Source organism: Leguminivora glycinivorella, chromosome 2 (genome assembly GCF_023078275.1).
Source record: "Leguminivora glycinivorella isolate SPB_JAAS2020 chromosome 2, LegGlyc_1.1, whole genome shotgun sequence".
Taxonomy (NCBI): Eukaryota; Metazoa; Arthropoda; class Insecta; order Lepidoptera; family Tortricidae; genus Leguminivora; species Leguminivora glycinivorella.
The window spans coordinates 16,618,962-16,644,517 of NC_062972.1; the positions used below are offsets into that span (position 1 = coordinate 16,618,962).

At 37.3% G+C, this 25,556-nt stretch overlaps 2 protein-coding genes and 1 long non-coding RNA gene across 3 annotated transcripts in view; 2 read left to right on the plus strand and 1 right to left on the minus strand.

The window, feature by feature from the left end:
• LOC125240834 (peripheral plasma membrane protein CASK) overlaps positions 1-11,792 on the plus strand; it is a 252,926-nt gene extending 241,134 nt beyond the window's left edge. Inside the window, 6 exon segments of the mRNA XM_048148974.1 lie at positions 2,551-2,670; positions 3,709-3,819; positions 4,580-4,687; positions 5,359-5,534; positions 6,011-6,041; positions 6,044-11,792. Coding sequence (XP_048004931.1) covers positions 2,551-2,670; positions 3,709-3,819; positions 4,580-4,687; positions 5,359-5,534; positions 6,011-6,041; positions 6,044-6,189 — 692 coding nt within the window. The 3' untranslated portion in view covers positions 6,190-11,792.
• Positions 11,793-12,713: 921 nt separating this feature from the next.
• On the plus strand, positions 12,714-24,208 carry LOC125242252 (elongation factor Tu-like). The gene is made up of 6 exons (XM_048150997.1): positions 12,714-13,079; positions 13,164-13,417; positions 13,942-14,065; positions 21,789-22,039; positions 22,895-23,123; positions 23,877-24,208. The coding sequence occupies exons 1-6, from the start codon at positions 12,776-12,778 to the stop codon at positions 24,077-24,079; spliced, it is 1,365 nt and encodes a 454-aa protein (XP_048006954.1). The 5' UTR covers positions 12,714-12,775; the 3' UTR covers positions 24,080-24,208.
• Positions 20,857-21,318, minus strand: LOC125242254. Its single transcript, XR_007178838.1, has 2 exons — positions 21,222-21,318; positions 20,857-20,937 (listed from the first exon to the last, which is right to left on the minus strand). It is a non-coding gene; the product is annotated as an uncharacterized LOC125242254 (long non-coding RNA).
• Positions 24,209-25,556: the final 1,348 nt, after the last annotated feature.

Genomic DNA, 25,556 nt, shown 5'->3' on the forward strand with positions numbered 1-25,556 from the left:
CTCACTAATTATCAAAAGTCAATATTTGTTTTAATATTTTCAGGCGATAAAAATATAGTTCACTATAGCTATGTGAACTTGTGGTTATATTTATGAGTTTCGCTTTTCGCCTGACAGTATCGGTAGTACATTATCCATTTATCATACAAATATACTAAGGTGAATGGTCGTTACATGATTATATTGTCTCGTAATAAAAAAAACCGATGTAGGGATGCGCATGACGTTCTCAGCACAGATCAGAATACTTTAACGTATAATAATAAAATTGTATTTATTGAAGCAATTACTACTAAAAGAAAATCTAAAACAGAAAAGCATTCGTCGAGCGCTACCACCCCCTGCAGACTCACGTTTTGTGTGTGGTCGTTGTGGCAAGAAGTGCCGCGCTGCTATAGGACTCTATAGCCATCAACAAAGATGCAAGGCCCCGTAAACCTACAAGCGCCGCAACAAACATCTACAATAGATGCTGTGGCCAATATATATATATACTAAAAGTAGTTATTATGAAAATCACTGTTTCAGTTGTTTCATCATGATACATAACCGCACAAGTCTGATAATTATTTTTCCGCCGCGGGTTTAATATCTAGGATTATGAGAAAAATGGTTCAAACTATGATATATATTTATTAGGAAGACCACAATCGAATACAAACGTGTTGATTAATAGTCTCAATGCTCTAACAACAAGTAAGATCTAATGGCGTAATATTTCACGTGTCTCGGCGCTTGGCGGAAAACCTACCAGCTCATATAGACTGTTTATTGTACTAAAGTGATGAATGAGAAACTTTCATTTTATCCACAAGACTCACGTGGTGGAACTTATCCGCATATTTCTGAGGATTTGAAATTTTATGGCCATTTTTATTTAAGACGATACAGGAGGGGTCAATTCTCCATACAAACGCTCTCGACTATTTCCTCCCTGGTTTTTAAGATAGAACAATGATTTTTTCAACACAGATTATTATTATTTTTAACTGTGTCGGACCGTTTTGATTTATTTGATATTTTTATTTTTAAAGACGCTAGAGCCAATCAAAAATTTCTAAAAACGGCCTTTTTCATTATGGCGCAAAAAAAGATGTGGTACTCAAGATTGGTGGTCCGACACAGATTATTTCATTGTTGTTCAGATTCTCAAATTTCGTTCCGATTGATTAAGTTTTGAGGGAGGGAAAAGTCGAGAGCGTAACCTCGATTTTCAAGATTTTTCGCAATACTTTTAACTGAGTTGTTCTTAATGGATTTTTCTATCTATTAATCTAGTTAATAACACTAGTATATTTAACTAAAAATATCTGGGCAACCGAGCTTCGCTCGGTTCTGTTTCGTATCCTTGACATGTGTCGCCATCTAGTTCAAAAATGAATAGTACCTACATCGAGCGAAAGAATTCTCAGCCTTAACAACACAACTACTCCACACGAGATGGCGCGCATTTCGCCACAAAAACTCAAATAGTGTATTTTTCTATTCGTTTTAGCCTTGACCTGTGTCGCCATCTAGTGTTTGCAATAAATAGTACTTACATCGACCGAAAGAATTCTGTCTTAACAGTACAACTACTGCACACGAGATGGCGCGCGAAGAAAAACGCATGAAAACTCGAAAATTCGCGTTTTCCGGGACCTAAGGATAAGTTAGACCGATTTTTCACCCCCAAAAACCCCCACATAACAAATTTCTGCGAAATCGTTAGAGCGGTTTCCGAAATCGTCAGTGTAAATAAATATATATATAAATAAATAAATCAATATACAAGAATTGCTCGTTTAAAAGTATAAGATTCCCAAATTGAAAAGGGGGGGGGGGCTCCTTTCCATTTTAGCATTTCGCTCCTGTAGCGTCTTAATGAGATGAGAATGTGTTCGCATAAGTAGTATGAAAAGATGTTATCTCTCGAAACGCCAAAGATTTTTTCAGCATCAAATTATAATTAGGAAATCTCGCTTCCTCAAACTTTGATTATTAATTAACAATGAGTTCAAGAACAAATGTGACTCCTTGTGTGGCCTATAATTACCTTTATTGTAACATAACCTAATTGCATTGTTTAAACTGTACGTATTTACATGTTCAAAGCACAGATTCAACTGATCTTTGCATGTTTTTTATGTTTGTTTACTAAGCGAAAATTTACGCATTCCGCTAACAAATTTGCAAGCAAGTCTTATAATTAACAAAAAGGCAAAAGGTAAACAACATGTCTGACAAGTAGGTCCGTGATGTGATGTATGCACATACACACAGATACAGATAGAAAAGTTATATGATGATAAGCTTTATATATATGTGTAAAGAGTGATATGCATTTAGAACTATATTACCAGCGCGGCTTATTACCTATTTGTGCAGACGTGTTGAAAAAATTAGGTTTAATGTCAGTTAAAAGATGCACAAGAAAAAGTAATTTATGGGATATTGTACCTCTATAAAAGAACTTGTTTACCTGCGAAATGCCTTGCTCTATTCAGTAGTTACACTAATGACATGAAGTTCATGATTTTAATGAGAACAATTTGACAATGTTTGTTTTAGTGAACTGTTCTATATTCGGACGCAAGAAGAAGCAGTCCAAAGACAAGTACCTCGCCAAGCACAACGCCGTGTTCGATCAGCTCGACGTCGTCACTTACGAAGAAGTCGTCAAGCTACCATGTAAGTATTTGAAAGAATTGAGCATCTGTATGCACATTGTCTTTGAGACTGTTTGTCGACGGATGCCTGAACTGGGATTATGAATTGAGCCATCTGACTACCAGTTGGTTGGACGATATCGGACTGTCAGTTCAAAGTATTAAAAGTAACTGTGCCGAAAACTAAGATTAAAAACTAGTACCTATTGTATGATCTGTGGCCTCTAATAACTGAGTGGACAGATATTGCAAAAATGTACTTGCATAAGATTACAAACAGCATCTTATAGTTTATACTAGAGATGGGCCGAATATTCGGTAAATATTCGGTATTCGGCATATTCGGCAAGTTTTTCAATGTTCGTATTCGGTCGAATAATTCGGTTGCTTTGCCGAATATTTACCGAATAAACAAAGTAAAAAAATAATGAAGATCTTACGTATTCCTTTGGATAATAAGCTCCTATTTTAGTAGCTTTCTAAGGAACTACTAGAAAGAGATAATTGCCTATGCGTCAAAATAAAAATACAAATACAAAGTTGGAAAAACCGTAGTTTAAGAGTTGAGAAGAGTTTAGAGTTGTTTTAACTAAGTTTTAGTTAAATTCACTAAATCGTAATAACATATGTAGTTCTAGTAACATATGTAACCATTATCAATCATTTAATAGTTTTTTCTTAACATCCGCTTTCTAAATATGGCGTAACCGAATATTCGGCCGAATGTTTTCTGAACCGAATGTTCGGCCGAATATTCGTATTCGGCAAAGTCCATATTCGGCCCATCTCTAGTTTATACACTTATTTAATGCCTTAGAGTGCTGACTCAATTTTTTTTGTGTAAATTCACGTAAAATATTTAAAAAAAGTATGCTAGCAAGTTGAAATTCTGGAAAATTTGACAACTACATCGAGTTGCGGGAATTTACTACTTAATACAAAGTTTCCAGGGAGAGAACTATGGCAAGTAGTACAAGAAACTTGCTTAAAACCGTAACCGTAAAAAAATAAGTCAAATGAAATGTGGCTGAAACATTGTTACATAATAAACTTGTTGCAGCTTTCCAAAGGAAGACTATAGTGCTGTTGGGTGCGCATGGCGTGGGACGACGCCACATCAAGAACACGCTCATCGCGCGTCACCCCGACCAATACGCTTATCCCATTCCACGTAAGTATATAAAACACTATGACAATATATGAGTATAACATACATAATAATCATATTTAGGTAATCGTCGGAAGATATTATTTTGCTTTCACAATTGTTACACATTATAAGTATTATAACTTTAAAAACGAGACTTAATCTAATCGTGTATAATTACTATTTAAAAATTATTTCCAACGTTCTCCGAGACCACGCCGTCCCCGGAACGTTGAAGGTTAATTTCAAACATAAAATTATGCGATTTCCCGTTTTTAAAGTTAAAAAAAATATTAGATCGACACGGATAAGCGTGTCATTAGGTGAAGTGTGTCTGGCCTTCACATTTGTCCTGTTTAAACCAATGATCAGTGTATATTGAGAGTTCATGCGTTTAACACTAATCGTGAGTAGCACGTAGCAAAAGTATGAACGTGGAAAATACCTGTTACTATGAGTAAAAAGGTCAAATGTGAAGGCTAGACACACTTTACCTTTTGACACACTCTTCATTCGTTTGGTTAAGGAAAGAGCAGTCTTCATTTTTATCTACATTAAAATTTATAAGTTTAGATACACTTTAGATCACTTTATACATCTCTAACTCTATATCAGTGTATAGCTACTTTGCTTATGATTAATATTTTTAATTGTTAATATTTCTATTAATTTAATTTGTTTAACTTTAATGAATACTCTGTAATGTTGACATGTAAAAGTGCCCCCGTGGCCTATTTGCTGAATAAATGATTTTGTATTTGATACATACTTAATAACTTTTCAGACACCACCCGGCCCGCAAGGGCGGATGAAGAAAACGGCAGACACTATTATTTCGTGACGCATGAAGAAATGATGGCCGATATCGGAGCCAATGAATACCTGGAATATGGTAATTATTTGATACATACTTACTTAGTTTATTACCTATTATTATTTATTTCAATGTCTAGCCTAAAAATTCTTTGTATCAATTGGTTTGCTATTTTTTGTGTATCTACAGTATTCTCATAAGTATTTTCTAGAGAACTTAGTTTATTTGAATAAAATCTTAACTGTACCTAAATGGTTATTATCATAATGTATCATATACCATGTCCGACTTAAAATAACTTATATTGAAACTCGTAACTTGACGTCCAAAGTCGTAACTTGGCAGTACGCCTACATTGTAAATTACTATCGGTACCCAATAGATCAGGCATGTTGTATTTTATTTTTCTCGATTTCGATTCAACCGTCCGTAGTTCTTATTATTCGAATTCGGTTGTTCCAAACAAAAATCGTAAAACAATACAGTCGCAACTATGTAGGAGTTAGAGGGCATGTTAAGATATTTGGAGTACCTCGGCCGCTTCGATATATATGATCGACTGGTGCCTTAGTAGTTTTAGGGCCAGTTGCATCAACCACATTCGACAGACACGTCATCGTCGCAGAGTAGACGTCTATGGAACTTCCCATACAATAAAATTTAACGAACGCTTCTACGATGACAGACGGTTTGATGCAACCGGCCCTTAGACTCCTTGTAATTGATAGGGTCGTTTGATTATATTCCAGGCACTCACGAGGACGCGATGTACGGAACGAAGATCGAGACCATTCGCCGTATCCACTCGGAGCGGCGGATAGCGATCTTAGACGTGGAGCCGCAGGCGCTGAAGATCCTGCGCACGGCCGAGTTCGCGCCGTATGTGGTGTTCATCGCCGCGCCGCCGCTCAACAACGTGGCTGACGTGAGTCTACACACACACACACCACACACACACACACACACACACTGTGGTTATACAGCATCCACTCGGAGCGGCGGATAGCTCCAGATACTTTTATTTTGCAAATTGTCTATCGAGATGCAGTGAGTACCCACAGACAGGTCCTTCGCCTCTCTGAGCAGAGAGCGGACTATTCGTGCCCGCGACAACAGATGTTTTTTAACACAAAAAATTAAATTATTTGTGCAAAAATATTTACGAATGTAGGACCGATATTCTATACATTAAGGACGCCATCTTTGATTTTTCCCTTTGTAATCCTTCCGACATCCGATAGTGGATCGGATTATGTGAAAACGCACTTAAGGTACACATCACGAGTTTATCAAAAACACAGTTTCTTTCTCCCATTGCACCTTGAAGATTCGCTCATAAATCGTGGTATTGAGTAACGACAGGCTTATTCCCAACTACTACAACACCTTTTGTATTTCCAGTACGACGGCTCACTAGAAGTGCTAGTCCGCGAGTCGAGCAGCTCCGGCGCACGTACGGGCACTACTTCGACATGAGCATCGTCAACAACGACATCGACGACACGCTCGCGCAGCTCGAGGCCGCGCTGGCGCGCCTGCGCTCCACCCCGCAGTGGGTGCCCGTCTCCTGGGTCTACTGACACGGAGACTCCTACTACCTCTAAATGGAACAACCCGACATTACCGGTGACGTGATTTTGTTTTAGAGTTCTTTAAATTTTGCCCAGCTCGCGGTGGGTGCCCGTCTCCTGGGTCTACTGACACGGAGACCGGTAAACTTAACATTCGCAACCGGTGACGTTTTTATGTTTATGCGTTTTTTTCTTGTGAAAAGCTCTATCTACCGTGCCCAAAGACACAGAGAACTAATGCCTCTGGCTCGTATTTCAAGTACGACGGTCTCGGCTGTCTACTAAGATGGAGAATTACTACCTTGCTCACAGCGGGTGCCCGTCTCTTGGGCCTAAAGACTCAGAGACTCTTACTATCTGTAAACTTACCATTCTAACCGTTGACATACCATACCTTTTGTTTCTGAGGTTTTTCATGTGAGAGGGTCTACTCTACGGAGACGGAAACTCCTAATATCTTTAAACGAACTAATGAAGCAGAATCGGCGACGGTTACACCTTTTGTTTTTGAATTATTTGGCGATATTCTAGTAGTTTGGCCACCTAGCGGCAGGCTGTCGTCTCCTGGGTCTACTGTAAAGGAGACTCCTACTACCTATAAGTTTAGTACGTCGCTCGAATCATAATATTTTCTTGTCATCGACTTAATATGTCGACCTACGAACTTTAAAATAAAACACCACTATCTGCAATGAGTGATGTTTTCTTAGCGTTATCCAACACACTTTTAAAGATGCTTCAAAAGCAATTAAGCTACACTCACGACACCTATTTAAAAGCAAAAGCCTTTTCACACTTCACAGTGACACGCAAATTATCAGATTAGGTACGTGGTGTTATATCATTATTTTTATTTATTTATTTATTTGTTTAAATCCGCAGAGAATGCGTCCGCGTTAGCTGAATTTGTACACCTTTCATTTATTTTCAACATTTTAATACTTACATTTACATTATACACTTTTCTTATAAATTATTATGGCCGCGTTTCGACAAGAACAACCAGTAGGTACCCAATTACTTACATGAAGATAATTCTTCATGAAACGTGGTTTTAAAATGTACCTTTTTAAAATTTTATTAAACAGTTTTTCACTGTATCTACACTTTTATGATAACTATTCTCATAAACATATTTACCCTTAATACGTGTTCTGAACGAATAACAAAGAAGGTTCCGTAACGTCAGTTTTATCGCGACATTTTACATTATTGAAGAATCATTTATTGTATAAAATTTGTGGAATTTAGGAAAACAGTCAGCGCACAGCGCCATAGTTTATTATTTGTAGTGTCTTATTGACAATAATCAAGTTTTTAATACCAAGGCTCCGTGTAATGTAAGAATCCGTACAAAGCTTCTTCGTTAACTTTTATATCCAAAACATAATTATTTTTAATTTATTTTGAACATCTAGTGCAATCCATGATTCTTCGATAATAGTGACACGGTATCTTTAAGTACTTATTGAATACAATAATCTCAACATTGTTCCTTTCTCTCTTTAATCGATGACAGAATAGATATCCTTAATTAAGTTACCAACTACAAGGATCTTGAATCTACGAAAGCTTGCATGGTATTTGGTGCATGAACGCTCAATCTCACTATTATGTGCCAAATGTGTGACTGCATACCAAATCCCAGGATAATAACGATTTTAGACACTTGCACATTAGCAACATGAATTTTGGATCAATTGTACATAAATATACATTAGTAAGTAATTAAATAATCGTCTAGAAAAGTAAAGTAGCTCAACAAATGCATACATTAATAACTATGTTTAAGATCTATTCGACTATCTTAGATACTATTTACCTACAGACAAGGCATGTTTCGCTCTAAGTACACAATATAGGAATTAAAAAATATAATAAAGCTACATACTTCGAGATAAAATCAGTGTTTATAATTAACTGGAACCATTTTGAACAAAAATATTTGTATGAGTATTTTCAAGACGAACAATTACATCAAGAAACCAGTAACTAACTACAATCAGAAAATGGTACCGTTGTGTACTTAAGGCGAAGAGTGGCCAATCACATCACAGAATTAGAATTCACAGGGTTCCATGTACCAGTATGTTTAAGTGTCAAATTGTTCGCCTTTCTTGTATTTTAGGGCCAAAATACTATTACTCAAGATGACAAAGAGACGACAGGTAATACAAGTAATCGTATTTAGGCTCTAAAGACAACTCACTCACTTTATGTGTCATAATAACTTCTTATAAATTATACCTTTTTACTTGTCACAAATCGTACAGTTATCGATGTAAATCAAACTTACGAGTATGTACTTAAATCCTAAAAGTTGGTATCCATGATAATAATGACACCAAAACTTTGGCATGTATCACCACATGTCATAAATCATAAAACACCGAATCATCTTGATATAGAAGGTCAAGCTAATTTTAGTTCATTTTTTAGTGCCACGATTTGCTTGACCATCTATAATCTATAAGTTATACAAACGCTGAACAGAAATTGTCTAATTGAAGAGTTATCCAAATAAGTTGTTTGCGAGTAAACGTTTGACGTTCCTTGTGACATTTTACATTACTGTAGGTACAGTAAACCAATTGGAACCCTAGGCCACTGAAGAACTATGTCATAGTGACGTTATAAATCAGATTGTAAGAAATCTCTTACTGCTTGTTATTTTGACATGGTTGTAGAGTGGCCTAGAGGGTTCCAATTGGTTTGTAGTGTACCTACTCTTACGATCAGTTTTTTTTTCTAATTAGCGCGTCTGTTCCCAAATTAATGCATTCCATTCTGTATATACCTACTAAGTAATATACAAGTAGCAAAATTTTACGATTATAACAACTCTCACTGTTTCGCTATATTTACTTTCTATGAATAACTAAGCTATTTAGGTATTAATTTGTTATTGCTAAGGTGTTCTCGATATTGTTCTTTTTAAGTGATAAGTACAAATTTTATCAATGCTCAGTGTTTAAAGTTTATCTTTATTATGTACGAGTAAAATACCCCGTTAGACTTTTTTTTCATATATATCACTTTTACTTCGCGTATACTTTATTTCAAAGCGTAGCTAAATTAAAAATTTGACAACGACACTATTTTTATTATGTGTTAGATTTGTTAATTTTCTTCCTTTGTTATAAACATGATACTTAATCTAAATAATTTCTCTAAATACTACATTTTTGTCTTGTACCTATCCTTATAGGATAATAGCGAATGAAAGTAGATAAATAAATTAATCATACGATAGTAAAGTAAGTAAACTAGTTGATAATAAGATGTGTATTGGTGAGCGAGTAGCACTATCGTCTTTAGTTTTTACATGTTCTATTAATGTTGCTATTAGATAAATCATAATTTATTACACTTCAAATTATATATTTAAGTGGCAATCTGTTCTGCTATTTTAAATAGTTTATTGTGATGCAATATGTTTAATAACAGAGTAGATAAATTTAATAAAATTATATATATTTAAGTTGGCTCTGTGAAAATTATATACTTAATAAGTAAAGATAATCTACTGTTTCCGTGAGCAGCTTTAACCTGATAACCGTCTTAAAGTTCTAAAGTAGACTTATTTGGAAGTTTATCCTGACGAAATTCATATTATTTATTCCGAAAAGAACTTAAAATTTTTATGTTTCGCGGAGTAACTTTCTGCGGCTTGCACTGATTGATAATACCAAGTCGTGCCGACCAGGCTTTCAAAATGTATGTCGCGGGAGTAACCATCAAAATATGTTTTCAGTACGGTCAGCTACATAAATATATTTACACCTGTACCTATTTAATTTTGAACCTCCTTTCCCAGTAATAAGTTTCGATATGTATAGATATATAGACGTGACTGTACATAATATGTGCCAACTCGTATGTCTAAATTTCGAAGGGCCATAATTGTGTACCTAATGAAAACGTCGTACAATAGACGTGCGAAAAGGAAATTTGTAGCTGGTATCGACTTTGTGAATAGTGACTGGTGAATGTATCGCTGGTTTGGGTTTTCCCTTCTCCGCACTTGTGTCGTAATATACTATAACCGTACTAATTTCCTTACTCAGATGATTTTACTCTTTATGTCAAACCGTAATGCTCACGGGTATTGTGTCTTCAAGTGTCTCTGTTAATATTGAACGGCATTGCAGCTAAGCTAGCAATGACCGATGAAATATTGATAGTGAACTTATTTTTGCTTCTAATTTTAATAAAACTGTTTATTTAAAAGCACAGTTATAGACTATCGATAGAACTTTGATGTGTATAACTATAACGATCGTATCTTTTAGATACTTATAAAATGTGGCACTCATGGTTGCCACAATATTATTGAGTAAAGGTAGGGGAAGATATTAAAGGGATTTTCTTGACGGATAAGATGAATTAATGTTCCGTATTCTCCCACCTTACCTTCTAAAAATGCGTTGTTATTCGTAAAAAAATAACACGAATAAGCAAAAACTGTCAAAGACAGACATTTTGTCAGGCAACTTGTCAACTTGTCAGGCATAAAAAAACATGTTTACCGACATAATAAAATCTTATTTTATTTGAGTGTTACCATCTCTAAACATTCCATAATTTCTAGTAAAGTGGCTTTTTTTAAATTGCATATGCTTAATGTCACTACTCCTAGCCTTCGCGATATCAATTCTAGAAATATGTATTTAATTTTTCCGTTTACAAATAATTCGAAATTTGCTCTTGTTCTATATTAGTTGAATTGATTTTACTACGTTGAGTGCTGCTCCTGTATGGAAAGTGGTTGAGAGTCTTCGTTATAACTAGGGATGTAATTATTTATTAATATGTAAGGAAAGTATTTTTAATGTTATATGCATCACCTACAACAATGCCTAATCCAGAACATTCCATTATTACCGATTATTATTTTTATCATTAGATTTATTATTTACTTAAATTATATCATACTGTTACAAAGTCATTAGATGGTAGAACGTTTTATAATGTGATCCTTGTTAGCTTTGAATTTATTCTTATTAAGTTTATTCAAGCAATTTTGTAATGTTATTTACTTATATTTAATGTACTTATTCCTTGTGATTTCATATTTAAGCTTGTTTCTCGGCATGTTATGTTGAATACAAATAATAACAGTAGAATCACATACTTGCATAAATTTAATTATTAAGTCAGATGAAATTGAAAAAAAAAACAGTTTTGATCTTGCACACGGAGCATGACAAGACTCGACTCGGATGATCCACGTCATTGAAGCAAATCAGGGCGAGAGCTAGTAAAATAACATTACTAATAATTGGGCTAGAAGCTATATCAACCTTGAAATTATTATCCGCGTAAGAAGCCTGGGCCATCTTGTTGCTCATGCGCCGTGTGCAAGCACCACAACTGTGTAATAGTAAATCTTAATACCTACCTACTAATTGACCATTTTAACTACCTATTATTAATATCTGGTGCAAACCGGTATGAATCTTAATGCAACTGTAAACACTTTGTGTTTAAATCTGAAGCGTATCAGGGTGAATAGCAAAATCTGATGAGCAATGGACATTCTTGACTACTAATGATGACTGAAGTAAAATCTATATAATAACTGTTAAAATTGAATAAACCGCACAAAATAATGCCGTGTTTTATTTTGACCTCAGGCTAATAAATTAATAGGACGGCCACGAGCAACTTCTGACAGACTATACTTTGGTATTCATTGTAAAGTATTCTGCTTTGCATCCCATGCCACGAGCAAGGGCGACATCCACTCGGCGTCCTCGGCGGTGTACCTAACCCTTAGGTACATGAACTTGGTGTTCACGCTGGCCCTCCTTATGGCTCTGATGAGAGTAGGTATCTACTTACTTGCACTGCACACAGCTGACTGCAATCTATGCAAAGACAAGGAACAAGAAGAGTATGATTGGGTGACTGGTAAAACGAGTAGAATTAAAATAAAAACATACATGTAAGATAACGAGATAATAAAATATTGGCACTTTATTAGTCTGTTCTACCCTTTTATCAGCGATTGTTTATCTTACTTCGTTGCCTTTTATCAAGAAGATACGAATTGACAAGAGCGACGGTGAGACAACACGTCGAACCTCGCCAGCCACCAACCACCACCACCATATTGTGGACCTAAATATAGTCGGATTGGAGCATATCTTATCACTAAGAAAAGACGCAAAATTCAAATTTTCTTGGGGAGTGTAAACCTTCGTCCCTAGATTTTTCAAATTTGTCGATTTTTTTAGTGACAAGGTTAGAATGACCGTCTATAGACCTAAGTTTTATACTGTAAATGAACAGTAAAAAATAGTTATTCTTTAACTGGATGAGATTAGCTCAGGATCAGAACAAGTGGCGTACTAGAAGTGAGGCCTATGCCCAGCAGTGGGCAATAGAAGGCTGATATGATGATGATGAAACAAATAAAAATGGAACTCAAGAAACCAACAAGAAAATTTCAACATTCTGAACGAAAGGTGATTGACAATTTTGACATGAGTTTGACATTTGACACTTGTGTATATCTCAATCTCTATAACCTCAAAAATACTTTAGATAAACAACAAATGTATGGTTTATATAAGTAAGAAAACGTTTAAAAATGAGTGGAAAGTTTATGTTACGGTCGATTTACTGTAGATTTTCCCAAAATTCCTTTAAGACAAATGTAGTATCATCACAAAGACTTTATATTGGGATTTTTAATCGACACTGCCGCAAATTTTCTGCAAAAGTTAACACAAATTTAGAAGAGAAAAAGCATTGCAATGTAGGGACTATAGGGCATGTAGATCATGGTAAGACGACGTTGACTGCAGCTATAACCAAGGTTCTGGCCAACGATGGACTGGCTCAATTCGTTTCTTATGACGAGATAGATCGGGCACCAGAGGAAAAAGCCAGAGGTATGTATATTTGGTAATTGTAGTAAAATTGTTAAGACAAGTTACTGTAGATAGTATATCTAAAGATTACTGTTAATTTCTCAGGTATCACAATAAATGCTGCACATGTAGGCTACAGCTCAAAACTCCGACACTATGCACACACAGACTGCCCTGGGCATGCAGACTACATACGCAACATGATATCAGGAGCTTCACAGATGGATGCTGCTATATTGGTTGTGGCAGCCAATGACGGGCCAATGCCACAAACAAAAGAACATTTGTTGTTAGCAAAACAAGTTGGAATTAAGCATATATTAGTCTATATCAATAAAGCTGATTTAGTTGACAATGAGGTGAGAATATAAAAATAGCTAACCCAAATTATATTTGTAACTGACTACACTTTGACTAGTAGTATCTACTTAATAAACTACAAATACTTTGGATTAGTTTAACTGACTTAACACGCCAGTGAAATTTTTTTGTAATAATATTTGTAGAAATATATTTTTCACCACACCAACTGTTAAAGGCTTACTTTGCTATTCAAAAACAAGAGTGAATTTCATACAATTTTTAACTTGATGTCTTAAGCTGACTGGTAGAATTTACCTATGAATGATGAATTTGAATCATAAATATTGGATAAATTGATAGATTTGATTTAGTTTGATGTTTTATAGTCAGTATTTTGTTTGTGTCGGTGTGGTGAAAAATTTTGTGTTTCACTCAATGGCAAAGTTTGTGCCTTAAAACCCTCAAGATTCCAATATTGGAATCTTTTCCTTGCTTGGGTATCAATATTGGAACGTGCGGTTAAACAACAACTTTGCCCCCTTGTTAAACAAATAACTATTATCACCTGTTCTTTTTTCAGTTACTAGAATTAGTAGAAATTGAAATGCGAGAATTGCTTGGTAACTTTGGCTATGATGGTGAAACTGTACCTATGGTCTGCGGGTCAGCACTCAAGGCGTTAAATGGAGAAGAAACCGAATTTGGTAAGTAAATAATAAAGAGAGCCAATAGTAACTAAGGTTATAATAACCAAACCACAAAATTTAAATTTTAAAAAAACCCTCATAGTGGTCCGATTTCTATCAAACATGGCTAAGAACACTCTCGACTAACTCAGCTTTCAAACAAAAAATTGGTTGTCTGTAAAGTCGGTTTACGGACGGTAGTTTGACGTGATAACGTCAAACATTACAGTAGTATAGACAGGGGCGGCTCACTCCGCGATTCTATCGCGCTACAAAGTACATGCTGACGGCCGCGAGTTCGCGGTCTAATCAGGGGTGGCGCGCGGCGCGTTTTCACGGAACTCACGTTCCCACTTTCTATTGTTACTTTACGTCGCGAGTTTTTTTAAGCTTCTTTTAAAGTGAATAGCTTATACTGCTTAGTTAAATAAATAATAAATAAATAAATATTGGGACACCTTACACAGATCAACTTAGCCCCAAACTAAGCAAAGCTTGTACTATGGGTGCTAAGCGACGATATACATACTTAAATAGATAAATACATACTTATATGTATATATAGAAAATATCCATGACTCAGGAACAAATATCTGTGCTCATCACACAAATAAATGCCCTTACTGGGATTCGAACCTGGGACCGCGGCTCAGAAGGCAGGGTCACTACCGACTGAGCCAGACCAGTCGTCAGTTAAATAAACATCATGAATAGGACAATATTACACAGATCTACTATTGCTTAAGTCCCACGGAAAAGTTCAATAAGGCTTGTGATGTTGGGATTTCAACAATAATACATATATAAATACTGTACATAGTGTACATGTATATATTTTTTTTATACTACGTCGATGGCAAACAAGCATACGGCCCGCCTGATGGAAAGCGGTCACCGTAACCTATGGACGCCTGCAACTCAAACAATGTCACATGCGCGTTGCCACCCCATTAAAACTATTAAATCTAAAAGGAAATTGCTTCATCTTAATACACCAGTACCTGTTGACATTAACTGTGACGATTTTAAGTTAATAAGTGCAAAACAGTGATAAGTGCTTGAAACTTGTGTACCATGACCTGAGCAAAGGTATTCAAAACGGAAAATTAATTCCTAATTCCCTGGACATTTATCCCATTATTGAGTTAAAAAGCTTCAAACCGCCGAGAAGGACCTGCAGTCAGCAAAGGAACTCAATACTCGGCTCCTCAGTGAACATGATGAACACGAAGAAGAGCTGAAGAAGATCCTGAACAAGTACAAAGCCCTCAAGAGCGAGTTGGCGGACTACGACATCCAGTTGGAGGACATGAGAGGCGAGCGCGACCAGCTCCAGAGTACTGTAGACCAGCTCCAGCACTGCCAGGAAGTTCACACGGAGGCTCTGCTTCGCATCAAAGTCTTGGAGCATCAGCTGGAGGAAGCACATTATAAATTAAATGTAAATTTAACTAGCTTAAGTGATCAATCATGTAATTCGAATAGTATTAGTATGTATGAAAGTCTAGAATGCATAGAAAATATGGAAGACCAATCAGGAGATAAATGTAGTAATATTTTTATTCAAGGATCAAATAAAATAAAAAAATATATAAGAATCAAAAAACAAATAACAAAAACCAAAAAATTGTTTAAAAATCATAAGAGAGCTCTCAGGGCCTGTTTTTCAAGGTCAAAAAACATCGCATTGACTCGTGACTTATTATTATGTCAAACCCAACTTGTAACCCAGTCTGATGAGCTAAACTTTAATTCAAATAGGATCAAGGACTTGGAAAGGTCTCTTAAGGACATATCTACTAAATACAGCCAATGTTGTAGCGAAAAGACGAGGTTGGAGACATATATAAGTCAGTTAGTTGATGTAGGTAACGAAAACATTAAACAGCTCGATTCATTGGTCAGGACATGTTTAAATACTGATATGTCCCAAGAAAACACTGAAAGTTTGGATTTGGATTATCCATTGTCATCCCGAGACAGCCATAGCACGGTTTTGCCGACTCCTGCGCCGCCGCCGCCGCAGGCTTCCCCTCCGCCGCCAGCTGCGAACGACTCGTGCTCGAGCTGCGAGGCCAGCGAGTGCCTGGCATCCCCCCGCCACCCCGCGCCCCTGCTGCGCGCCCCGGCCGCTACTCGTGACGCATGTGTGGGAGTGGGAGTACGTAAAACTGTGCTGTACACTGACCGGGTGGGTATTGGTCTGGGCGTGATAATGAATGACCTGATGAACCGAACTGTTGTTAATAATTGTATGCCGGGAGCCTCTCTAAACAGAATTTGCGAACAAATCGCCGCCGATTCATTTGACGAACTCTCGACGTTGGTAGTGTTTTTAGGCGACAGTTCGAATGTGAATAAACACAATATAGGTATTTTTACCGAAACTTTGCTAAAAGTTTCAAGTAAAAATATTGAAAAAATAATTATTTGTGCGTTTCCTTATTCAAATATGTTATCACTCAAGCAAAACAATGACATTTATTATTTCAACTCAATTTTACATAGACTGACAGTGTATCATAATAAAGTATCATATTTCGATACAAATAAATTTATTGACGGAACCTTCGTTCTGACTCGCGAATACTCGCACCTCCCTAAGAAGTATATTCTTAATTGTGCTAAGTTATTATCATATATTATTGATCCCATTATGAATAGCATAACCAACGACAAACCTCACGCGTTGAGTTTTATAGACACTATGGCCGGCAGAAGTGCGAGGCCAGACGCTAGCGCGCCGGCTGCGCCTACTTTAAACTAGATGCGTTGACAGCGCCTGAGGCTGTGGTCACGCGCCCCACCGCGCGCCACCCCGCCACAGGCAGCCGCCCGCTTTCGCCGGACCATGGTAGCTTAGTAAAATATAATAGTAATAAGTCAACTATTAACGTAGCTCATCAAAATGTTCAGGGGCTAGCGAGCAAGGAACTGGAAGTGGATTTATTTATTGACAATCACAATATACATGTCTTTTGTGTTACAGAACACTGGCTCAAAAGTCACCAAATAATGTTTAATTTTAAAAATCACACTGTTGTAAGTTGTTTTTCTAGACATAAGCGGATTCGCGGGGGGTCTCTGATAATTATAAATAAAAACCTTAAATATAAGGAGCGTAAAGATATAGTTTGTATGTCAGTTGAGAGCACAATCGAGTTGTCCTGCGTTGAGCTCGATCATTTAATAATAATTTGTGTATATAGGCCTCCGTCTGCGGATTTCACTGTTTTCGAGTCGGTAATGGAAGAAGTTCTAGATAAAGTATTTCACAGTCATAAATGTATTGTGGTTTGTGGGGATTTTAATGTAAATATACTAGAAAATTCAAACACAACATCGAGTTTATTACAATTATTTAAGTCGTACGACTTAGTTAATTTATTTTGTGAACCCACAAGGGTCACGGATACAACTGCAACCTGCATAGATAATATCTTTTCCACACATGACCCAACTGACAAGATGGTTTTTAATAATTTGGGCTCTGATCACTTTGGTCAACTAGCGTGCTTCAGTGGAAAAGTAGATGAAACACCCTTAGAGATAAGTTACAGGCCGATCACAGAAAAGAGGTTAGCCATTTTCAAAGATAAGATAATGTTTCAACTGGAGTCATTAGAACCTTGTATACAGGACCCTAATTTGTACTATACTAGATTGTTTCACCTTATAGAAACCGAATTTAATTTGTGTTTTAAAATTAAAAAAGTTAAGCGCAGGAGTAGGGCATGTTTTGATGACTGGGCTACTCCTGGAATTTACAAGTCTAGAAACAGGTTGTATGAACTATATGCATTAAGGATGTCGAATAGTGACCAGAATTTCAATGAATATGTTAAATCGTATAGTAAGTTGTTCAAGAAAGTATGTATTTTAGCTAAAACTAATTTTTTCGCACGTAAAATAAAAGACTCAAACGACAAAATTAAAACCGTATGGAAAATTATTAGCAGTGAGACAGGTAAAGTGAAATCACGTGATACCAATTTTACTCTTAAAGTAGGTGATAAATTAGTCGAATCAGATGTAGAGGTCGCAAATGAATTTGAAAGTTTTTTTACAAGTATTCCCGTTGAAACGACTAAATCGCTTAACTCGTCCTCTTCAGCAGCCGAAAGTATTTTAAAAATAAATGTGCCGGAATGCCCTACAATTTTTAGTTTCAAACACATCACATCGCAAACGGTCATAAAAGCGTTTAGAACCTTACATCTAAAAAAGGCTGAAGATATTTGGGGCATATCAGTAAAAATTTTACAATCTATAGTGGATGTTATTGCACCTCACTTGGCTATAATTTTCAATACGTGTGTCGATATAGGTGTTTTTCCCGATCTCATGAAGCATAGTCGAGTTGTTCCATTATTTAAATCCGGATCAAAAACGGACCCTACAAATTTCAGACCCGTATCTATTCTCCCGGCAATAAGTAAAATCTTTGAAAGAATCATTCTTGATCAGCTTCTATCTCATTTTAATGTTAATGATTTACTCTATAAGGAACAATTTGGATTTACCCGGGGCAGGTCAACGACAGATGCAGGCACGACCTTAATTACATACATATTTGAAGCATGGGAACAAAAACTAGATGCTATAGGCGTGTTCTGTGATCTGTCGAAGGCTTTCGACTGCGTTGATCATGACACTCTTATTCGCAAGTTGCACCACTACGGCGTCAATTATAAGGCCCTTGATCTGATCTGGTCTTATCTTACAAACAGAATTCAGAGGGTGAACATAAACAGAGCTAAATCATCGGGGTCTATTACTTCAATGGGCGTTCCCCAAGGATCTATTCTTGGTCCTTTCTTATTTCTCGTTTACATTAATGATTTGCCTTATATAGTTAATGAAAAACATAAGTTAGTTCTCTTTGCTGATGATACATCAATTGTATTTAAAGTAAAAAGGAATGAATGTGATTCTAATGAAATAAATAATGTATTGTCCTCTTTAGTTCAGTGGTTTACTACTAATAATTTACTTCTCAATGCTAAAAAAACCAAATGTGTTAGATTCTCGTTGCCTAATGTCCAGCATACGAATGACGTACAAGTTGTTTTAAAGAACGAGACATTAGACTTTGAAAACAAAGCCGTTTTTCTAGGCATAACTTTAGATCTAAAACTACAGTGGGGTTCGCACATCTCTACATTGGCAAGTCGACTGAGTTCAGCAGCATACGCAGTTAAAAAAATCCGTCAACTTGCAAATGTACAGACGGCACGGCTGGTGTATTTTGCATATTTCCATAGCGTCATGTCTTACGGCATTTTATTGTGGGGAAAAGCCGCTGATATTAATTCTATTTTTAGTTTACAGAAACGTGCCATTCGCAATATTTATAATTTGGGGTCACGTGTGTCCCTCAGAGATAAATTTAAGGAGATCAACATCCTCACTGTTGCTTCCCAATATATTTACGATAATATTATTTATGTAAAAAAAAATATTGACATGTATAAATTGAATAGTGATGTACACCATTTTAACACCAGAAATAAAAATAAATTGGCGATCCCGCGATTCCGTTTACAAAAAGTGAATAATTCATTTATGGGGAACAGCGTGCGATTTTATAATAAGTTACCACCTAATGTATCTGAATTGTCAATAAATAAATTCAAATCATTCGTAAAACGACAGCTCCTGCAAAAGGCTTACTATACTGTCAAGGAATTCGTAGAAGATAAGGATGCATTTATGTTAAATTAGAATAAGATGTACATATATACAATTTTAAGTTGACATGTAAAAGTGCTAGCATAAGCCTATTTACAGAATAAACATTTTTGATTTGATTTTGATTTGATTTGATTTGTACACTCCCTTTTGCTGTGTTAAGTACACAGCAAAAAGGAGTGTACAAGTTCTAAGAAGGGTTCGGGTTGCCGACGACTCAAAGGACAATAGACGGAACAAGTTAGTTCCGTAAGTCCTCCCGTCATCAGCACACTGCACCCTCGTTGATCTCTGGCAGCCTTACTCAGCGGCATGAACACAACACTATGAGTAGGGTCTAGTGTTATTTGGCTGCGGTCTTCTGTAAGGCGGAGGTACTACCCCAGTTGGGCTCTGCTCTAGATTCGAGCGAGACGATATCCGCTGTGCTGTGCCCTACCACACAAAGCGGAATATCATTCGCTATGCCCTACCTCCTTGGCTATACGTAGAAAGTACCCAAGACTTGAATATAATAGCATTTTATCTGAGTATTAAATCGTTTTAATTCATAGGCAACCCTATTGTGCATGCAGCCCGTAGTAACGAGTTATTAGACGTTGTCACTCAGAAATACCTTCAAATGGGTATTAGTAGATTTGGTAGTAACTTTGAAAATTGACTAGTATCCCCAAGGTATGACAGTGATGACGTCACTGAATAATGTTGACATTGTCAGTAAGTGCGAGAGGGACACCAGCCCAAACAATAACCTCTCACACTTTTTGACCTAACTACTCAATCTAGTTAATCATTCTAAATCTATGGTGAGTTCAGACGGTATATGTTCTGTCAAAAAGTCGTGGTATAAATTGAAATAATTAATTTTCTTTTTAATTAACTTATTAAATGAGAACACGTTCGTATTGGAAGCCATCTTTTTATTCTGCCTTTTTTTTTTTATACTACGTCGGTGGCAAACAGGCATACGGCCCGCCTGATGTAAAGCGGTCACCGTAGTCTATGGACGCCTGCAACTCAAACAGTGTCACATGCGCGTTGCCACCCCATTAGAAACTTGTAGGTACATTCCCTTTTGCTGTATTAAGTACCCATCTGAGTATTTTTATTTTATTTTATTTTCTTTATTGGGGAAAAAAACAGACATAGGAAGGTCATACAGATAAGAAGATATTGAAATACACAATAATAGGTACAACCTACTCTCTCTCATCTTGACGGTTTCCCGGTTGCATCCTCAGCGCGGGCGCTTCGGAGCCCGGGGTCCGCTTTCCGGCTTTTTCTCCTCCACTTCGCACGGTCTTCTGCATCCCTTTTAGTGAGACCATTAACACGCATATCAACCCCAACGACATCAAGCCAACATTTCTTGGGTGCTCCCCTTCGTCCGGGGCCAGGCGGAGGTGCCATGGCAAGACATTTGTTCCCTATGTAACTTGCCGGTTTACGTAAGACATGGCCGTACCATCATAATAGGTACAACCTACATCCTGAGACAATTCCCACTAAGATTTATAGCCAATAGTATCTGAGTGGCATTGTCATAGAGCAATGGTATACAATGATAGATCTTAATAGGCACTAAACTAAGATACACCTAGGCACCACACACTAAAATGGTCCATACATAAACCGAACTGAGCCGATCGGTCGAGCTGGAGATCACGCTTCTCTCTCGTTCGTGCCGCGCTCTCGCTTTGCGGAACGGGACAATGACGTCTTTTTCGTGCATGCAGCCCGTAGTAACGAGTTATTAGACGTTATCACGTCAAAAAAAACTAAATCCAAATTGGTTCATCCGTTTGGTAGCTACTATGCCTTAGACAGATGCACACACGTCAAACTTATAACACCCTGTCGTTTTTACGTCAGGGGGTTAAAAATAAATATTGACATTTGTTTCTTAATTTTTCACTTGTAGCAATACTCGGTAATAGGTACCCGGGGTACCCCCATGTAAATAACATGTGTGTACTATCACTTTCAAAGAATACACAACTTCAATAAGATTTAATAGTAGTTTGTAACACACTTCACTTACATTTTTCAGGGGCGCCATCAATAAGAAAACTGCTTGACGTCATGGACACATACATACCGCCAATTGTGAGAGACTTGCAATCACCTTTCCTTCTACCCATAGACAACTCATTCACGGTGCCAGGCAGAGGCACTGTTGTTGTTGGCACTATAAAAAGAGGTATTATGAAGAAGAATGCGGAAGCAGATCTGCTAGGATTTGGACATAAAATTGGGACAACAATATCTGATATTCAGATTTTTAGAAAGAGTGTTAGTGAGGTAAGGGGTAGTTATTAGTTTTTGACACTATTGGCTAAAAATAATAATTATAAATTGTAAATAAGTACCAGTGAATGGAAAACTTTCACAGGTTCATCTGCAAAGACAACATTTAACACACTTACATGTCAAGCACTTATTATATTATTGATATCAGAGAAAAGGACAGTACCTGTACCTACCAGTACACACTTGCACCTCATTTACCTCTGGACTAAGAGCCCACAGTCGGACGGATGGAGACAGGCGGACGAACTAGGTAATATGCAGACGTTAAACGTCGATAAGCCGGAAGATCAGCGCTGACCCTGTGGTTAGCATTACGCTGAGGCGGGACCATTTCGTGGTAAACAACTAGGTATATCAATATGTGTTTATTTATTTTTTTCTTTGTTTTTTAATTATTAATTTTTCTTGTATCTTTTGAATGTTCTTGTATTGTTTTATATGTGTTATATCTTGTTTATCACGAATAAATGATTTGATTTGATACGAATACGAAACGTCTACATTGTCCCAAAGTTTCATCCTTGAGAAAATGAACCTTCCTCATTTTCACAAGGATGAAACTTGAGAAAATGAGGAAGGTGCCAGACCTTCCTCATTTTCTCAAGGATGAAACTGGCTCTGGGTTCTTAGTCCACTCCGTGTTGGTCAATAGCGCCTAGCCTTACAGAGAAAATTACCGGGTACCTCCGTAACCGGGTGGTTTAGTGGAAGCGGGTCTGATTCCCGCCAGGGCCACTGGCGGACATGATCACTTTTTCTTTAGTCAAAGATATCTAGTTCTGGCTACATATTATTGTACATATTTATATTTCTTTATTTATTATTCACAAACTTATAAATTTGCAGGGTATGGCTGGTGACAACGTAGGGGTCTTATTGAGAGGAATAAAGATAAAAGCAGTAGAGACAGGCATGCTCCTATGTGCCGCCAAAAGTCAGCAGCTGAGCAACCATTACAAGGCGAAGATTTACTTCCTGACAGCTAACGAAGGCGGAAGGAAGAAACCAGTGTTTTCTAAATATTCGCAGCAAATGTTCAGTGGGACGTGGAATATCGCGTGCAGAGTTGATTTAGGTAACTAACGAAACTAGAATAGATTAGACAACTAGGGAACAAATCAAATTATTTTATTGAATATTTTTCGACTTGTTCTTTTTTCAAGTAGTCACACTACTATATATAAATTATAAATTTAAATAGATATGATACACGAAAGAAAAAACGACAGGGCCCACTGGTGGCCGAGCCGGGAATCGAACCCGGGTCTTCAGCTTACGCGGCTAACGTCTAGTGGTGAGGACGTTAGCCGCGTAAGTCGGCCACCAGTGGGCCCTGTTTTTTTCTTTCGTGTATCATATCTATTTAAATTTATAGAATAGATTAGATTTCGTTTAAGACGCCTGCGCCTAAGACAGGCCGCGATTGTTGGCCTGTTCTTAGACCGCCGCCCAGGGTAGTGTCCTCCTTTGTTAGTAGACAGTTGGTATGGTAGAAACCGTTCTTCAGACATATTTTACGCCTCTGTTCAGCTCAGTATTGCTACGAGCAATTAGGTTGACATTGACACAACATGACGTCCCGTCCCGTTTTGCGTGCGCATTCACAGATGAGATAATTACCCACTCGAATTTTATCGTCCCCTACAGAACCGAAAAGTATATTGCCATCTATTAAAGGGAGTACACGATTCGTCGGTTTTGTATGAAGTTTCGATTCTAGAAGATATCAGCTATTATTATTTAATATGTGCCATGAGATTAATTACAATGTCCGCGGTGCGTTATGTTTGTATCTCGCATTCTTATGCTTTGTTTATGTCATCCGCAGATCCCGCGGTCCACATGATGATGCCCGGCGACCACGGCGAGGTGTACCTGACGCTGCTGGAGACTATGGTGATGACGCTGGGCCAGCCGTTCACCGTGCGCGAAAACAACGTGACCGTGGCCACGGGGATCATCACAGACACGCTGCCCAGCGTCGACGTACCCAAGGGCAAGCTCGGAAAAGTCGTCGTCAATTACAGTTGAATAGGGATGATATAAAAAAAATGGCATTCTGTTTAGTCCGTCAGTTAGGTCGTCCAAAAATACTGAACACATATTTTTCGCTTTTTCTAATTAATGAAAAAATACAAAGATATAGAGCATCAAAGTTCCGGAGTGGGGGCTTGGGGGCTTGTGACGTCACTTCTAAGTAAAAATTGTACCTAGGCGTGACGTCACGCGAAACTTCAACCCACTGTACCGTCGTCATTTTTCGTTTACGAGAAAAAAGAAAAAATACGTGTCTAAAATTCTTTGATAATCTAACTGACGGACTAATTAGTTCTTTTTAGTCGTCTCGCCTATTGGTTAAGGTTCTTTCGCTACTCCATACGAGTAGGTAGAGTAGAGGTGTTTTTTGACCAAACGATATTCTCGCGTGCAAGCTGCGCTGTGCGCTGTAACAATACTACCAATCGTGGCAAAGGGTGACTAAATGACAATTAGGGATTGCAATCCGGTTCGGCGGATCCGGTAATCCGGCCGGATCCGGTGCTTTTTTCATGCCACCGGATCCGGTAATGTAACACGATAATTATGTTAAAATAGTGCAAAAAGAAATAATTTTACGGCAACATTTGAACGTCGCTCAACAGGTGATTGCAATCCGGTCTGATTTCCAATCAAAAAATATTTTAGTACGTATGTTCTTTGCATTAGAAGGCCGTTTGGAAGTCAAATAATGTGCTCAAGCAACGCGTTACACTTTCCGTTTTGTAATCCGTAGTTGAATCTGTGGGATTGTTTGTTGGGATGCATAATGTGGAGTGACAAATAACCATGGTCTGAGGTCGATCCTTCGCGTTTTCTGGCCAGACACTGTCCGAAATCGAGACCTATGGGAGTATATAGCAGCTAACCGCGACACAAAAAGGAACATGGATGGCACACTATTCAAAGAGGGGAACGAAATAACGCAACCATTGCTTTCGGCTGAAAACCGCAAAATGCAAGTCGTAGCTCCGAGCGCCCTGGAAACTCATGGAAACGGCCCGTTAAGGATGGACTACGAGCGACCGGGTCGAGCTGGAGCGAGACCACGAGGGTAGCTGAAGATAGGAAAGCGTGGCGCGAGCTCGTGATGGCCCTTTTCACCTCTGTGGTGACGTAGGACTTCAAGATCAACAACATGTTTTCAGCATAATATGAGAAGTATGAGATCATATTGCTACGAGAATAATAAAATTAAAAGCTTAAAAATGAACATTTTTAAAAGGTAACCAGTAAGATTGTTGATTCAGCAATAGCAAATAATACTTACTAAGGTCAATTATTCTTGCTGGCTTTAATTTAGTTACTGTAGTTTTTCTTAACCGATACTGGATATTTTTATACAGACTGAGAAAAGGTTAACGCTGACTTTTAATAGTTATGCTTACTTAATATGATTGTGATACTTTTTTTTGTTCTTCTTTTCATGTGAGTAAAGTTACCTGTAAAATAACACAATACAGGTTTTTTT

Bases quoted from the DNA above. Each gene is read 5' to 3' on its own strand.
- LOC125242252 (XM_048150997.1), top strand. From the start codon at position 12,776: ATGAGTGGAAAGTTTATGTTACGGTCGATTTACTGTAGATTTTCCCAA. The intron at 13,080-13,163 runs GTATGTATATTT...TTAATTTCTCAG, and splicing joins ACCAGAGGAAAAAGCCAGAG to GTATCACAATAAATGCTGCA. The intron at 14,066-21,788 runs GTAAGTAAATAA...TACATTTTTCAG, and splicing joins TGGAGAAGAAACCGAATTTG to GGGCGCCATCAATAAGAAAA.